Consider the following 17,090-nt stretch of genomic DNA (forward strand, 5'->3'; position numbering starts at 1 on the left):
ATTTTTTGACTAGTCATGCAATCACTGTGTTGCACTCATGCACTTTTTCCATTAAGGGAACCCAAATTCTGTATTTATTTACTTCATTTATTTACTCCACCCTTCTCCCCAGGGGGGACCCAAAGTGCCTTGCATTTAATTGTATAACTGTATGTATTAAGGTAGATAAAACCAATTTGTATTTAATTAAGCTGCATAATCTATTCAGCACTCTTTACTGTTATGCATTCTGCTTTTATTAATGTAGGGAAATGGGCAATGAACTTTGTAGCGCATTGACAAGCTAATTAAATTACTCCTCTGGCTTTGGGGATTTTGGCAAATGTGGGCCACAAGCTTGTTTTTGAAAAAAATCTTTTATTGGGAAGCTGAACATGAACACTATGCCCTCCCCTTTTCTTGTTTTGTTTTTGCTGTTTCATGGAATGTGAGAACTACCAGGTCAGAAACAAACTATAAACAATAGTGACAGATTCTTCTTTTAAATTAATTTTATGAGCTATTATCCCTGATGATACAACAGTTGGCTACGAAAGTCACTGCCAACTCTATTGTTCCATTTTGTTCCACACAGGCACAAGCTAAGGGTTGGCTGGAAGGGTGTCTGCACAAAAGGCAGCCTTTTCCTGTCTCTCCCTTCCTCTAGCAATCCTTTAACTTGTTTAAAGCTGATGCTGCTTGCTTCACCTTGGTTTTGCACCAACAAAATCAGCTTCAGAAGGACATGGTGTTGATTTTTGTCTGGTTCTCCATCCTCAGCACTGAAACGAATACACCTAAACTATCTGTACATGTGTCCTAATGGGACAGTGTCTCCCTAGGCTGTCTTGAGGTTGGGAAAATAATGAGGTGGAAGCCTAAGCTCCCTTCCCCACATACTTGTTCCAAATCTGGGTCCCCACACACCAGAGTTAAAAAAGAATTCTGTTTAGGGAACTGTTGATCCTATCAAATCTAGTCCAGCACTAGTTTACATTGGTTCTGTGGTACCAATGCAGGATAAAGAACAATGGATCAATTTCAAATAAACTTTTTACTGTAGGAGGTAGAGATCTTATGTTTAAGTCATGTAACTGGTCAGAGTTGGAACAAGTGTGAACAGAACTACAAAGTTGACAAAAGAGTTTTATTTTGAAACAAGGAATGTAACAACAATTAGAAAATTGACTAAGCATGGAAAGAATATGTAGTTTAATGTCAGGGAAGGAGTAAGGTATAGCCAGCTCTCATTTTACCCTTTTCTTCCTGTGTTAATTTTAAACTAACTTCTTGCTGACAGATTAATCATTCCAAGGGTAACTGTATGAAAATATGAAATGTACAGCCAGGTGATTTGTTTAGTATTGCACCCCCCTATTGTCAATTAGATTTGCCCCAACATTTCTCAAAAAAAGATGACAGCAGCATGCATTTCTCTCGCTCTAGCTGCGAGTTCCTGCATTGTGCAGGGGGTTGGACTAGATGACTCTGGAATTCCCTTCCAGCTCTATGATTCCTTGCAATACTTCTGTGAGGATTGATTCTGATTTGGCCGTGGATCATCAATGCGGGAGGGGGTTGAAACTAGGTTTCCCAGATTCTAGTCCAGGGGTGGCCAAACTGTCTGACGGTTCCACTGCACGAGTAAATTAAGAAGCACATGCACTCGAAATTAAGCGCCACTGCCTACTTCCGCAATCTGTCCTGAACACCGAGCTTGGTCTCTTCGTCCTTACCTCCCGTTTGCAAACGATTACAACTAGTCGAGCCGCATAGCAACCCCTTGCTCCCTATCCCGAGGGAACCAATAGCCGATCTCTTCCTGCCCGTAAGCAGCCAATCCCTCCTCCCCGTGTGAAAAGAAAGGACCAATCACTTTGTGAAGGAGCCCGCGCGGCCTTAGAGACGGCCGTCCCTGCCCCTCCCTTTCGCTTTACGACAGTGATCAGTGGGAAAGAAACGCTGAGGCAATAGGATCTTCGGCAATTGCTGGAAGGGAGGGGGGAGAGGCTGGAAAGTGAGCGGGAGGAAGAGGCTGGCGTGCGCATGCGGACAACAAGCTCTTGAAGCATGCGCGCGCGGAAGGCTGAAGCAATAAGGCGGCCTCAGTGGCGGCCGTCGAAGTAGCCGCGGTGGGAGCCGGGCAGGTGCGCGCGCGGACGCGCACGCGAGGCAGCGGGCGGGGAGGCGCTGAATGCCCGGGGGAGGGGCCAGCATCAGTCCCGGGGCCGGCCGCGCAGCGGAGACTGCGGGTTCGATTCCGGGCGGCGGCGGCGCCGGCTGTAGCAGGAGCCCCAGGGGAAGCGAGGCGGTGTCGCCGCCGCCGGGGCCTCCGGGGGAGAAGATGAGCCTTTCCCCGAAGGAGCTGTCGAGCCTGCTGAGCATCGTGTCGGAGGAGGCCGGGGGCAGCACCTTCGAGGGCCTCTCCACCGCCTTCCACCACTACTTCGGCAAGGCCGAGCACTTCCGCGTGGGCTCCGTCCTGGTGCTGCTCCTTCAGCAGCCCGACCTCTTGCCCAGCCCCCCGCAGCGCCTCACCGCCCTCTACCTGCTCTGGGAGATGTACCGCACCGAGCCCCTGGCCGCCAACCCTTTCGCCGCCATCTTCGCGCACCTCCTGAACCCCGCGCCCCCCGAGCGCGCCGCCTCCAGCGCCCCCCCTGGCCCGGCCGCAGGAGGAGGAGACGACGGCGAGAGGCCCCCGCTCTCAGGTACTGCGCCTCCGCGGAAGGAGCCCGCGCTCGGCGGGAGAGGAGGAGCGTCTGCAGCGCCTTTCTGGGATGAAACTCTGGCCCTGTGTCGTCCCCCCTCCCTTAAAAAACTTCGGGTGCCCCGCCATAACACAGCCGTTTTAAACAATGCTGACTTTGTGCTCTGGTCGATTCAGGTGGGCAGCCGTGTTGGTCTGGAGCAGCAGAACAAACTTTGAGCCCAGTGGTACATGGAAGACAAACGAAAGTTTTATTCCAGGTATGAGCTTTTGTGTGCACGCATACATTGTATCTGAGGAAATGTGCATGCACACGAGAGCTCATCCTTGGCATAAAACTTTGTTGGTCTTCAAGGTGCCACTGGGCTCAAATTTTGTTCTGCTGCTTCAGACTAACACGGCTACCCACCTGAATTTATCCTTTGTTATAACTTTGAATCTTTCTCACACGTGATGGGTTTTATGGATGGGTCTTGTAGCCTACCCTGAGCAATCTGGAACAATTTATCTTGATTTCCCAACACTTGTAAGAATCAATGAACGTGAGATGCCCTGTTGAGATATATCTTGCCCTGGGGCACCACAGCTTGGGGGCTCTTATTTATTTTATTTATTTATTATATTTATTTTATTGATTATTATTATCCAGTTGTGGAAGATTCATGGCTATTTTGAGAGTGTATGGGAAGACCAGGAGTGCTTTCACAGCCTATGTTAAGAACTCTTATACCTTATTAAAGTTGAAATGTAAGCTATTCTGCATGTAATGAACCTATACCTTTTATATCTGTCATGTAGGGAATATATATATACACACACACACACACACGCGCACACACCCCTAATCCCTAAAACTGTTGTAAGTAGTATTCATACTTCACTGCTTCTGCATGTTCCCTGACAGAGACAGGTAAAACATGTTTTGAGAGGTCTTAAGCGTATATTTCTTAAATTAGTGGTTATTCTAGTGCTTTGTCTATGCTTCTAAGGTTCAGTACACTGTGGAGGGACCAATTAGCACTTGTAGGGTATAGGGAGGTGTATGTGCTGATTGCATGATAGCCCTGTCCAGCAAAACAGAACAGCCTTCAGCTTTTACATAGGCCCATTTCATATCACAAGGCCTGTACCAATTCCTTTCATGTGATGATCACAAGCAGTGTAAAATTTAAGGCATACTGTGCTATGAATTTTTTGGTGTTTCAGGAGAAACGGTTATGGTCACTCACTTTGTAATTATAACTTGGGGAAGAACTGTAAAAATTAGTGTAAGAATTATCATAAACATTCTTTATGATAACAATACCAGAAAATGATTTTGTAATGTCCTTTTAAAAAATTGGGGTAGTGATGGGAAGAGTTCAGTGTTTTTTTAAAAGAAACTTTCCAAAACTTCTTGGTTGCGAACTACTCAGTTAAATGAAAAGCCTCTTGTGGAGAAAAGTGGTAAGCGGCAGAAATGCTGTCTGAAGCTGTCTGCCCATGAGGTTGGGAGTTCAATCCCAGCAGCTGGCTCAAGATCGACTCAGCCTTCCATCCTTCCGAGATCAAAATGAATACCCAGCTTGCTGGAGGTAAATGGTAATGACTGGGGAAGGCACTGGCAAACCACCCCATATTGAATCTGCCATGAAAACACTGGAGGGCATCACCCCAAGGGTCAGACATGACTCGGTGCTTGCACAGGGGATACCTTTACTTTTTAACTCAGTTAAATACTTATTGAGTTACTAACAGGGTCTCTGTTGTGGGGAGAGAAGGAGGAAGGCAACTGTAAGCCGCTTTGAGACTCCTTTGGGTAGAGAAAAGCGGCATATAAGAACCAACTCGTTTTCTTGTTGTTTAGTATAAAGCGATAACGTGTCTGACAAAGGAAGCTTTGACTCTCAAACGTTAATATTCCAAAAATCTTATTGATGTCTAAGGTGCTACTGGACTCAAATCTAACTATTCTACTGCACACCAATGCAGCTATCCTCTGAAATGTCTTTCTTTGTACTGCTGATTAATGCAGTGGTCTCTGCTAACTTGTTAGAGCAACTTCATACTTACAATGTGAACTGTTGAACCTAAGAGTATAAAATTGCCTTCTACAGGTTTTCTGCCTCCTATAACACCACCAGAAAAGTTCTTCCTTTCTCAGCTGATGTTGGCCCCACCTAGAGAGCTGTTTAAAAAGACTCCACGGCAGATTGCTTCAATGGATGTAGGAAATATGGGCCAGTCAGTGGATATAAGTGGTCTTCAGCTAGCTTTAGCAGGTAAGAAATCCTAAGATATGAATGCTCCAGAATGAAATATGGTGTTATCTCTGTTATGGCATGAATAGCTTCTTTCTCCTTTTACTAGCTCACATGTACCACTCAGTGTGTGGTTACAGAAAGTGCTTGAATCTGAACATACTGTGCTTCTGCAATGTTTGATGAACTGTATACCCTTTATCACTTCTAGGAGACAACTCTTGAGACCTTAGAGGGTTTATTAATAATTCTTCAGTTCATAGCTGCTTTTTCTTCTCTTCCCTTGCTGATTTCAGATAAGAGAAACTATAGCTGGAGGTGGGGAAGAAAGGAAAGTAGACAATTTCCTTGATCTGCATGGGAAAAATAGAATAAATGGATAGCATCAACAATTCTTTCTTTGCTAGGAACATGCTAGCAAACATAACATAGTGATTTGGATATGCTAAAATTTCACAGCAATACTATGAAGAGTTACTCCAGTCTTAGGCTTGTTGATCTCCTAGAGCAGCGGTCTGCAACCTTTTGGCTGCCGCGGAGTGGGGGGAGAGGGCGGCCCGGGGGCCCGCGCACGCGCGGCAGCCCCAGCGCAAATGCGCGTGTGCGGCAGTCCACACATGTGTGTTTGCGCCGCCGTCATGCCGGCGGCCGCAGCTCCCCCTCCTGGCCCCTCCGGGTCGCCAGCAAATCGGCCGCCAAAGCAGCCGATTAGCTTGCGGCTCGGCAAGCTTCTCTCCCCCCCCTCCCGAAACAAGAAGCTTGCCAGGTTGCGAGCTAATCGGCTTTGGCGATTTGGCGGCCGATTTGCTCGCGGCCTGGCGAGCTTCTCGTTTCGGGGGGGAGGGAAGAAGGAGCCGCAGCCTGACGCCAAGGCCTTCACGGCCCGCGGGTTGGGGACCACTGTCCTAGAGCAGCTTTTCTCAACTTTTTTACTATTGAGAAACCCCTGAAACATTCTTCAGGCTTTGAGGAAAAGTGATCATGTGGCATGATCAGGCAGAATGTGGTTGAGAAGCATAGCTGCACATGTGCCCACCTGAAACCCCTCCCCTTCCCATCCCTTGTAGGCCCCTCATTGGCCATGTATGGTCATATCACCCAATAAAGTTTTAACATTTTTTCTTTAAAAATTAAAAAAAAAAATTCCCACCCATTTTGGAAACCCTTCCAGGTCTTGTCAAGAAAGTTTGTCATAGAGTAATTCTGTTTGCTGCTGGGACATAAACTTAAACATAAGGCACTTAAAAATGCTTTGCTAAATACATCTGTATGACTATGCTAAATCAGATTGTGCTTTTAGTGCATCATGATATTTTCCAGAACATCTTCTGGTTTATATTTTCCCAGATAATGTACATCACTTCAGTCTTCATTTTTTAGGTCTGCGCAGATGGTTGGCCCTTTCATTTAAATTGTATGAAACTCAAGGAGAATGGTTAAAGCTTCTGGAGATATTTTTCCATTTGAAGCAGAGTTATGGCTCTGAATATGTAGGGAGCAAACCACAAAAGTGATTCTCTTTATAAACTGTAAATCCAGTTTATAATGTACAGTTTACCAGTTTAATATATTATCCATGAACCACAGTGAAATCTGGAAATTCTTTTGCGTGAGCCAAACCAGTATCCCGGTCATACTTTGAGTTCTAGTATGACTACAGTCTAGGCTGTATCTCATGTTAATATTCACCCTGTGTGAATGTTTTGGTACAGGGATTTCATAGTGAGGAATATAAAATCACCAAACATCTCTTCTAGAAATATGCTTGTGTTTCTCCTGCCATTTATGTGCAAACATAAACACTTTTTAACTTGTATATTCTTTATTGGTATACTGATAGGTTGGTGTATTGTAGAGGTAAACTAGGTAGAAATTGAGATGAAGATATTGAAAAAATATAACTAAATAAATGTTTTAAAGCATATTATTAATAACGGGCATTTGTTCTACAGGATGGATCCCCCATGTGGTGTCCACCAACATCTTTCCTAGTACTCACCAAATGCTTTTACAAAGTGGGTGGGGCTTTTGTTCAGTAGGGCTTCTGATTGGTTGTATAGATTAAAAGGTGTCCTGTTAAAGAGCTTCTACTTAAAATATTAAAGTGTTTCTGTTAGAATTAAATATATCTTAAATCACTGAACTTTTTGGGTTGGATCTGCCTCCAGCAGCCATTTTGTGGTTGGCTTTGCTTCCTATGGCAGCATTTGGTGATTGTGTCCACAACCCTGTGCCAGAATCCCAAACATAACCTGCAGGCTCAAAAAGACTGGGTGTCCCTGTTCTCCAGTTTATGTTACTGTTCTATTTAGGAATAGGCATAAACTGGTTCATGAGCCAGAATTCATCACAGATTTGGCGTGGTTCATGTCTCCTGAACCAATGTTTAGGGAAGGCAGTTTCTGCGAACTTTTGCCCAGTTCAGCTGTTCAGGTCACTTCAACCTGATCACTGAGCAAAGTTTTTATGGCAGTTTGGTTTCAATGGTTGCCCTCTGTTCCCTGCTCCCCCTTCCACTTCCAATATGGAGAAGTGAAACTCACTTCTGTGTAATGGCTCACAGCCATTACAGTGTGACAGTGGTGTGTGTGCGCCCAGCTGCTGTTAGGTTTAAATAGATACAATCCATTTAACCTCTCCATTTCACTCCTTTTGGGGAGAAGTGAAATCAAAGGATTTAAAAGACTGAGTGCCCTTAAAAGCATTAAATGCTTCACAGCCATTTAAACCTAACAAGGGATTGGCACACTTGCCTCATTGTTAAGCTGAAATGACTGCAAGCCATTTAACTCCTCTCAGTTTTGCTTTCAAGCAGGGTGAAATGAAACCGACCTTGAAATGGTTACTGGCCACTTAAACCTAACTGCCTGGTGGGTCTGTCCATCAGCTGTTAGGTTTAAATGGCTGCCATATGTTTAACCCTTCCCTGGCAATTTCCCCCTCCCCATTTGTGGCCAGGACAAAGTGAGTTCAAAGTGCTGGATCAGTTGAGGATATTTCTGGAGGTCTGTAGAGTGGCTGTGTGGTCCTCTGAAGATGCCTATATGAGGGATTATGCTCTGGATCGCTAGGCTAGGAAACAGGCAGAGTTTGGGAAAGCGGTGCCACAGTCTTCATTTGAGTGAGAAACTCAGCCCACCTCCTCAGCTGAATAGGTCACTAGTGTTCCAATACGGGGCTGTACAACAAGATGGAAGATGAAAACAGAGTTGCACGTAACTGTAGCTGATGTTCATCAATGTCTGTGCAGACACACGTTCCCACCCCCCTAGCTGTGCGCTCTCATGTCATTGAGTTTTAGGGTCTGCTCTTGCAACTTTGGAATCTCTGGTTCTGTGTGTCCCTACAAGATGAGAACCAGCTTGGTGGGAACTGAGGGAAGGGGTGTCCCATCCTAAGAGCATGTGATGTGAATGGCAGGGAAACTGGCACATGCGCTGCTTCTCTGGAGGGTAGGATGCCCTATTACATAATGTTTTAAGCTAGAGAATGTTTTGTACAGCTACCCTGTGCAGTCTGCATGTAAGACATGGCTGAACAAGAGTTACAGGTAAGTGCAACTCTGTTATTTTTAGCTGTTTCTCTCCATTCCAAAACATATCCTTTGAGCATTCAGAAGAATCTGATATTTTGTAACAGAAGCACCACCTGAAGATGGGTCTCTGTATTTTATATAAGAAGATAGTTTGTGTACATGGGGCATTTTCAGAGTATGCTTAATGGTTGTGTTTGCAGTTTCTGCCCTACTCATCCCTATTGCACTTTACAGCCTGACACTGTCCAAATAAATCACGTTATAGGACTTGCTTGTCTGCCCTGGGTTACAGCTTTACCTTTAAGAGGCAAATGCCACTGCAGCTAAATGCCCACATAGTTTTAGCCTAGTTCTTATTAGAGTAGAGCAGCGATGGTGTTCTTTTTCTCTGTATTTGTAGGATGTTGTTTGGGATAATATGTGCTGTAATATGTGAGCTTTTAGTAACTTTCCAAGGCTGAACATGGAGATAATAGTTTTGATCTCGTATAAAATGGAAAGTCTCTGATAGATCTCCTAGAATACATACACGTGACACAGTTTTTAAGATGAGTCATATTGATGGTTTGAGCTTTTAAAGTCATTATCCTGTTTTGGACATCATTACAGTGCGCTTCAGAAATGAGTTATAATTTTTTTTTCAAGAACAAACATAATAGTGGGATGAAACTGAACCTTATTTTAATAGCACAATAACAGGCATTGGCATGAAGAAAACTTGTGAGGGAAAAAGGCAGAATGGAATGCACCTGATCAGTATTTGATTATACGATACCTATTCCGTGGTAAATTGTGCTGAATTTTCATGGTTTTCATGTGGTCATTAGTTTTCTCCCCTTAGAAACGTCTTTGAATTTAGTTCATCTGATATTTCACACATTAAAACAAAATTGGATTGTATGAGAATGTAAATCTCTCGGAATATAAATATAAATTTTGATAAGTACTGCATAGCAATCCTAAGCATGGGCACATAAAATAAGTCCAGTGAGGACATATACATGTTTATTTTTGCCATCAAGTTGCAGCTGACTGTTAGCAATCCTACAGGGTTTTCAAGGCAAGAGACATTTGGAGGAGGTTTGCCATTGCCTGCCTCTGCTTTGAGACCCTGGTATTCCTTGGTTTCCCATCCAATATGTAGCAGGGCTGACCCTGCTTTGCTTCTGAGATCTAATGAGATCAGGATAGCCTGGGCTATACAAGACAGGTTCTAAATCCTGAGTAAATACATGAGAGGAAGTCCAAAAGCATTAGATAACATAGTTGGCAGACTTTTTCCATAAGCAACAGATCACAAAGCAGACAAGTTCCAGTTCATACGTACACAGGTTCATTCCAAACAAAACATGTTGAAACGTGTCTCTGCAATCAGTTCTCTCACTAATACACTTATCTTAGTCTCATTAGGGTACCTTAGAAAGAAATTGAAAACGGCATTGGTGAAAAGGACAGGGAAGTAGCATTTAGAATTTTTTCCTACAACAATGCACCTACTCATTCTTCGAGGAATGTATTACGAGAATTTTGAGAAATCGTATCCCATTCACTGTGTAGCCCTGCTCCTGCAGACTCTGTTGTTTCAAAAACTCAAAGAACATTTAAAAGGAACACAATTTGAATACCTTGAGGATGTCAAAACAAGGTATAAATCAGGCTTTTTCAACTGGAATTTCATGAAACCTTGGGTTTCTTGATGGCCCTGGAAGGGTTTCCTGAATGGGTGGGAGTTAATTATATATGTGTGTGTGTGTATGTATGTATATATGTGTGTGTGTGTGTATATATATATATATATATATATATATATATATATGTGTGTGTATGTGTATGTGTATGTGTGTATGTATGTATGTATAATGACCATATATGGTCATGTCAACCTAGTCACCCTTCCCAAAATGGCTAATGATGGGCCTGGAGGGGGGTGGGAAGGGAAGGGGCCCCAGGTGGGACTGTACACAGCAAGCTTCCCAACCATATTCTACATGATGGCACCAGTTCTGGGGTTTCTCAAAGCCTGAAGAATGCGGAATTCTTTGTGGAAGAGAGATGGAACCACCACCTTCAGACAAGTAGAGACCTAGATGATGGATATGTTGAAAAAGAGCAGCTTCACATTTTGCTATTTTTGTTTAACAAAGGTAGCAATACTTTTTGATTTATTGGGGTTAACATGCTAGTACTCTTTTTATACAATTTTAGAGCTTGTAGAGAGTTCATATACGAGTTGAGATGTAGTTGTTTGTAGTTACTTTTTCACGTTACAGCTTGTCCGCCAACTTTGTTATCTGTTGCTTATGGAAAAAGGAGAAGTATTCTGGCAAAGATCTTGTACATACAAACTGTTTATCTGATACAGGATTGTTTTGATTAAGCATAACTGACCTGTAGATGAATTGCTGTTTTCTAGAATACTCCCTCTCTAATCAAAGGAGACTTCCTGGAATTGACAAATGAGAGGAAAATGTAGCTCCACAAAGCATCTCCAGTTGTTTTCTTTTGAATAGCATGGAGTTTTTTTTCTTCTCACAGTATTCCTGTGCTTTTTAGAAATGTGTTCACTTCTACGTCAATTCCGAAAATTATGAAGGCATACTTTTGCTCAGATGAGAATTCCAGATAGGTGGAATTATTTATATCTTTGCTACAATCAGAACCAGTTTTGAAAACAAATATGTCTGTCTCTTGGCATGAGCGCAGTCAATCTAAAGAATCTCATATTGTTTATGTTATTCCTTTAGGTAACAGCTAGGTTACCCTTTCTTACTTTAAGATCATAATTGTATCATTGTTCTCACAACGGAGCTTTTCGAGGTATAATTGACCTAACTCTGAGCTTTCCTTGCCTGATTGAGAAATGCTGACCAATGTATTTGTGAGTTTTGATCTCGTTTTCTCCCAAGCAATGCTTTTAATTTAGTGTAATCCTATTAAAATCCAATATATTGTTGAGATGGTTGGTTATCATAGCTAGATGTAACCATTTTACTTGTGAAATATGCTTATCTTACAAAATTCCTCATTTCCTAAAAGCAACTTTGACATAATACTCCCTCATTCTTTTTATCAAGATACTGAATTGTAAATTCAGAGGAATGGAGAAGTAAATAACATTAAATCTGCTTTTTATAACTGCTTTTAATTTTTCCCAGGCTCTTGTGTTAATTGCAATTGAAGTGAATCATTTTTCTTTCCAGAGCGTCAGTCTGAACTGCCAACACAGAGTAAAGCTAGCTTCCCAAGTATTCTAAGTGACCCTGACCCGGATTCTTCCAATTCTGGTTTTGACAGCTCTGTTGCCTCTCAGATCACTGAAGCTTTAGTGAGTGGACCAAAACCACCAATTGAAAGTATGCATTGTCTTTTTTGTAATCTTTAGCCCAGTTAGAACTTAATGCTCATATAATAAATTGTGTTTCTCCCCTCCTCTTTATATTAATATAGTTAGTACTAAAACTAAAAATTACTTCAGTTGCAGGTCAGGAGCTATATTGCCTTTTTCTGAACAGTATTAGGATTAATAGTTTTATCTGATGACTTCTGTTCTTGTCTAGAAGATAGAGGACTGCTAAACGTTCAATTTATAAAAACTTTAGTGCATTTTAACCCACATTTCTCTGAGAAACAGTTGAGGTAGGTTACAATAACAATACACAATTAAAATCTGTACATATTTGACATACATAAACTATAAATTTCAGAAGCTCTTTTGAACAGCTGTCTTACACAGCTGTTTTTTTGTTTATTCATTTTTATTTATAGAAGTTGAAGATTATAGGGTTCTGTGAAAAAGCTGCTGTCAATTTGTACCTGATGGTGGAACTTCACATAGGGTACCCTCTTCATATTGAAACACATCTCAAATCTGAGGTGTCAAAACAGACAGAAACAGGAACGCAAATACTTGAGACAAGTCCTAAGTTTGTTTATTGGGAAGTACACTCCATTGAATCCAATCAGGATAAATAAGTTTATGGACTCTCCGTTACTTATTAGCCACAGTCACCTAGTGAATAGTGTAAAATAAGCTACATCAAGAACTGCAGCCTTGGATTCTAAGGACAGAATGAACCTGATGATGCTTAAATGCTTGTTCTAGGTACAAGTTTTTGTAAGTTGCTTCACACTTCATAGATGCATCTATTTGGAACTTTTTATAGGGAACACTTGCAGGCAAAGTTTATAGTTGATATTCTTTATGAACACCCAGCTCCTAGCATTGAAGGGTGTGGTGCCACAGTCTACTATACACATATTCCATGCCTGGCACCAAAAGTAAAAACGGGAGTAACGTCAAGGTATGTGGTAAATTGGAAATTCTTATGATCCAGTGGAGACTCAAATATGGCTTACAACTGGGAGAAAAATCAGGTAAATGGGGGAGAGTAGCCTTTTCTCTTTCTTAATCTGCTAAATCCTCTGCCCAGATCTAGGCTGTGACCTCATGATTCAAGATGAGCATTTTGTTGAACATGTAAAAATGTCTTTATGCACTATATTGTGATTTATCCATTATGTTGAAAAGATATTGGAAATAGAATGTTTGCCTCACTTTTTGTAGTTGTACGTCATGAACATAATAGAGCAGATCTACATATGACACAGGAAATCTGGCAATAGATGAAGGATTTTATGATGTGTTCTGAACGGTAGCCTGGAGAGGACTACTGTGCTGAACTTCCTGTATCCAGTGCTCAAAAATGAGTAGAATCAGAATATGTTACAGGGATTTGATAAAACTCATAGCATGGTAGATTTTTGTGAAATCTTTCTACTTTCCTCTGAGCATTTGTGATTATATTTTTCAGGTCACTTTCGGCCTGAGTTTATCCGGCCACCACCTCCACTCCATATTTGTGAGGATGAACTAGCTTGGCTCAACCCTATAGAGCCAGACCATGCAATTCAGTGGGACAAATCAATGTGTGTGAAAAACAGTGCTGGAGTAGAGATCAAGCGCATCATGGCCAAAGCTTTCAAAAGTCCCTTGTCATCACCTCAGCAAACACAGGTATGTACATTGGTTGCAGTATGTGCAGGAGAATATCTATGCCACATCCTAACGTCTGGTTCTTAATGATCAGGTGAGCAGTCTTAAAGATCCAAACCTGCTTCTGCAGACTTAGTAGTTCAGGCAGATATGTACAAAATACTGCCCTATGGCCGTTTCTGCTCTGGGAACTTCACTGCCCCAGCTTCCATGCAGGAATACAAATCAGGGGTAGATGAGGTATACCAGGCCAAGTGCTCCCCCCCCCCCCAGGAAGAGGTGTGGCAACCTGCCATGACTAAAACTCCAGCCTGCAGCCCCACATGAAACTTTCAGTGTGTAAATAGTCTATGCTGGGTAACTTCCATCTCTCCCCCCCACACACACTTCTTTAATTTTGTCTTTTGATTTCTTTTAACTTGAGCAGAGTCTTGTACGGATAATAGAGACTAGTTCTCTTGTCTTTTTCCCTTGTTAATGAACTCACTCACCTCTTATCCTTTTTTCTGCCTTTGTTTTTATGGTTCTCTTTCTCACAGAGCTCTGGCTGTTGTAGGCTAGCCCTAAGTATATAGCAATGATAAAATCTCCACCCTTCTATTATAGGTAATCATCTTAGGTCATAGTTAATGAAACAGGGTGAGTCAGCAAGGATGGTGATTGACCAACAGGTGGTGATTAAAGGATTCAGATGGGGCCCTTCAAGGAGAACTACTCTGCCTTGAAATTTAGAGTTTTTCTGAGCAGGGTAAAACCTAATTTGTGGCCTGTTAATTGATCAAGCTTACCGTTGATCTAGAGCTAGCTGCACCTGATTTGTCTTGGTTGCTGCAGCAAAGTTGAAAGGATCCAAATTGCTACAGAAGTTCCCAATATTAAAACCTAGCTTTAGACTTAAATTTAAAATCCTTCAGGTGCTCTTTAAAATTGAATCTTTTACAAGCTCATTTACTTGATATGCATACCTTTTGGCACTCAGTAGGGTAACTGCAGGTAAACATGGCTCTGTGGTATCTAAGTGACTTTGGACAAGTACAGCCAAAAGACCTGCTCCTAGAGCTACTACAAGGGATTGGAGTAGTCTAATCAAACTTAAATAGTTAAACAAGAGCTGGTTTTTGTATGCCACTTTTTACTACCCTATGGAGTCTCAACGCAGCCTACAATCACCTATCCTTCCTCTATCCACAAGACACCCTGTGTGGTAGGTGAGGCTGAGAACTCGGAGAACTGTGACTGGCTCAAGGTCACTCAGCTAATGTGTTTTGGGGAATGTGCATTTATGTTTCAAAGACAAAAGGGACACTTTAAGAGCAGTATATCTCTGAACCCCCCCTTTTTTTTTTTGCAGCTCCTTGGAGAGTTGGAGAAAGACCCCAGACTTGTTTACCATATTGGTCTCACTCCTGCCAAGCTGCCTGATTTAGTAGAAAACAATCCTTTAGTTGCTATAGAAATGCTACTTAAACTGATGCAGTCAAGTCAGATAACGGAGTATTTCTCAGTATTGGTCAACATGGATATGTCTCTCCATTCAATGGAAGTTGTAAATAGGTAAGTGCTTGTCTGCTTGAAATAATTCTTTTTGAATTATTAAAAATACCTTGATTTTAATATATTAAATGCCAGTTTCTAGGATTCTATCGTGTTTGTCCTTCCAAGAAACAAAACTGGGGTGAATTATATATGCAGATGAAAGGGAGATACAGACTGGCTCATAAGTCTACAAGAGAAAGCAGGCTGCTACCTGATATATGATCAAGAGGGGCAGAACTCAGTTTTTGTTACAATTACAGCGGTCAGAAAAGGTCGCTTCAGTCCCAATCTCACCTGTCATTCTCTTTCTTTCCCGTATAAGAAAATGGCTGCAGCTTGGAAAAAACCCTCCATATGGGGAGCAGAGATACAGCATCTGCATGAAACAAATTTAGGGGACGGTTCTTCCCTTTTAACCTATACTCACATGTATTATTGCATTCCGCTCATGGTAGACTGATGTTAAGCTGTCCAGTTAGAGGCTGCTTGTATGCATGCCTGCGAAAAGGAGGTTCATCCAACCAATTTTGGCTTCTCCCATGGACAGAACTGGGGCAATCTGTTCAGATCTGGGGCAAATTCAATGATAGCCAAGGATAGTAAAATATTATATATTCAACAGGCTTACAACAGCAGTTGATCTTCCTCCAGAATTTATTCACCTTTATATCTCCAATTGTATTTCTACTTGCGAGCAGATTAAGGACAAGTACATGCAGGTAAATGTTCATGAGTTTACTGAAGAGAAAACATTGTATCCTGACTGTTGAAGAAAAACTGGGCCTTAGATGGTACAGGGAGAAAAAGGCCATCTAGGGTTTGAAGATGCATGGATACAACTTTGGCTTCTAGGAATCTGACCGGGGGGGGGGGGGGGGTAAAAGAATTCAACTCCATTAAATTAGCCTGAGCAAGATTATTGCTGTTAAGGTTGCCATAAGTTGGAAGTAACTTGCTGGTTCAAAACACAGTTCTATTCAAGGTTGACTTTTTTGTTTTCACTAGAAGATTGAAATGTATGTATTAACTGGACTTGTATGCCACCAGTCTCGGAACCAGCCAGCCAGCAACTACAGAACGTATGCCACTAAAGTATCCATTAGTGGCTGGAGCAAAATGTAGCAGGCTACAAGTTTCACTGGCTAGTATTATGTAAATGTAGTGTTCGGCTAATAAAATCACATTGATAAATAATTAATGAATAAATTGGGTGCCATACTCTTGTTTATAATTACTCATTTTTTTCTTTTCTCCAGAACCGGTTGGTACGTCTTGTTTGTGTCTTTCTTCAATCATTGATCCGGAATAAAATCATTAATGTACAGGACTTATTTATAGAAGTGCAGGCCTTTTGTATTGAATTCAGTCGGATAAGAGAAGCAGCCGGCCTTTTCCGATTGCTCAAAACACTTGACACTGGTGAAAACCCTTCAGAGACAAAGACCTCAAAATAAGATTTAAATGAGAAGACTGTACTTTGAATTAGGGTTGTGTTTGACTTTTGTATAGCTGATTGTATTACTGCCTACAATTAAGATGCTATTTGTGCTGTATTAAATACTGGGTTTTTTTCTGGTGCATAAGGAACACAAGCTTCTGCTTGACACTCATTGCTTACGATTGAGGTAGTTTGCATGGAAACTCTGGGGGGGGACTTGCTCATGGGAGTTATACAAATTGCATTTTTGGGGGAGAACTTGGCACTGTTGGAAGTATTTCTTATATCTGAAACCCAAGCTCATGTAATAATTAATGTACAGGCTTTGTGCTATTTTCCCTTTCTGGTAACTTGCATGTGAAGAGATGAAGCTGCCATTGTCTGCTGAGAGATCAAATGTTCCTGAACAATTTCTCTGAAACAGTGTTGAGGTGAAGTTCCCATAATATTCCATTGTAAAGTCCTCAGAATGTAGTATAGAGGGTAGACTTAAGCTCAGGAAAACTGTTTTTTAAAGTGTACAGTTCTAATATCAATTTCATTGTTTATAGAAGGAGCAGGCGTGAATAATGGTACAGCTCTTCCTCCTAGCCTTTTTAGTGAGCATTCACCCCAACTCTGAATATAAAAATGGAGGTTCTCCCTCTGTAATAGAACAG

The 17,090-nt window shown here is 41.8% G+C and overlaps 1 protein-coding gene across 2 annotated transcripts; it reads left to right on the forward strand.

Annotated features, from left to right (window-relative positions):
- Positions 1 to 1,957: 1,957 nt before the first annotated feature.
- On the forward strand, positions 1,958 to 16,585 carry CNOT11 (CCR4-NOT transcription complex subunit 11). 2 transcript variants are annotated; one of them, XM_077343535.1, is made up of 7 exons: positions 1,963 to 2,690; positions 4,786 to 4,950; positions 11,665 to 11,817; positions 13,276 to 13,478; positions 14,809 to 15,011; positions 15,616 to 15,712; positions 16,250 to 16,585. In XM_077343535.1, the coding sequence occupies exons 1-7, from the start codon at positions 2,174 to 2,176 to the stop codon at positions 16,445 to 16,447; spliced, it is 1,536 nt and encodes a 511-aa protein (XP_077199650.1). In that variant the 5' UTR covers positions 1,963 to 2,173; the 3' UTR covers positions 16,448 to 16,585. The 2 variants fall into 2 exon arrangements, with proteins under 2 accessions (XP_077199651.1, XP_077199650.1); XM_077343536.1 differs by lacking the exon at positions 15,616 to 15,712 and having other exon boundaries at positions 1,958 to 2,690.
- Positions 16,586 to 17,090: the final 505 nt, after the last annotated feature.

The sequence above is a fragment of the Paroedura picta genome, chromosome 6 (genome assembly GCF_049243985.1).
Source record: "Paroedura picta isolate Pp20150507F chromosome 6, Ppicta_v3.0, whole genome shotgun sequence".
NCBI lineage: Eukaryota > Metazoa > Chordata > Lepidosauria > Squamata > Gekkonidae > Paroedura > Paroedura picta.

Coding starts and splice junctions, on each gene's coding strand:
- CNOT11 (XM_077343535.1), top strand. CDS start 2,174: ATGCCCGGGGGAGGGGCCAGCATCAGTCCCGGGGCCGGCCGCGCAGCG. Junction 2,691..4,785: donor CGAGAGGCCCCCGCTCTCAG/GTACTGCGCCTC, acceptor TGCCTTCTACAG/GTTTTCTGCCTCCTATAACA. Junction 15,713..16,249: donor TTAAGGACAAGTACATGCAG/GTAAATGTTCAT, acceptor TCTTTTCTCCAG/AACCGGTTGGTACGTCTTGT.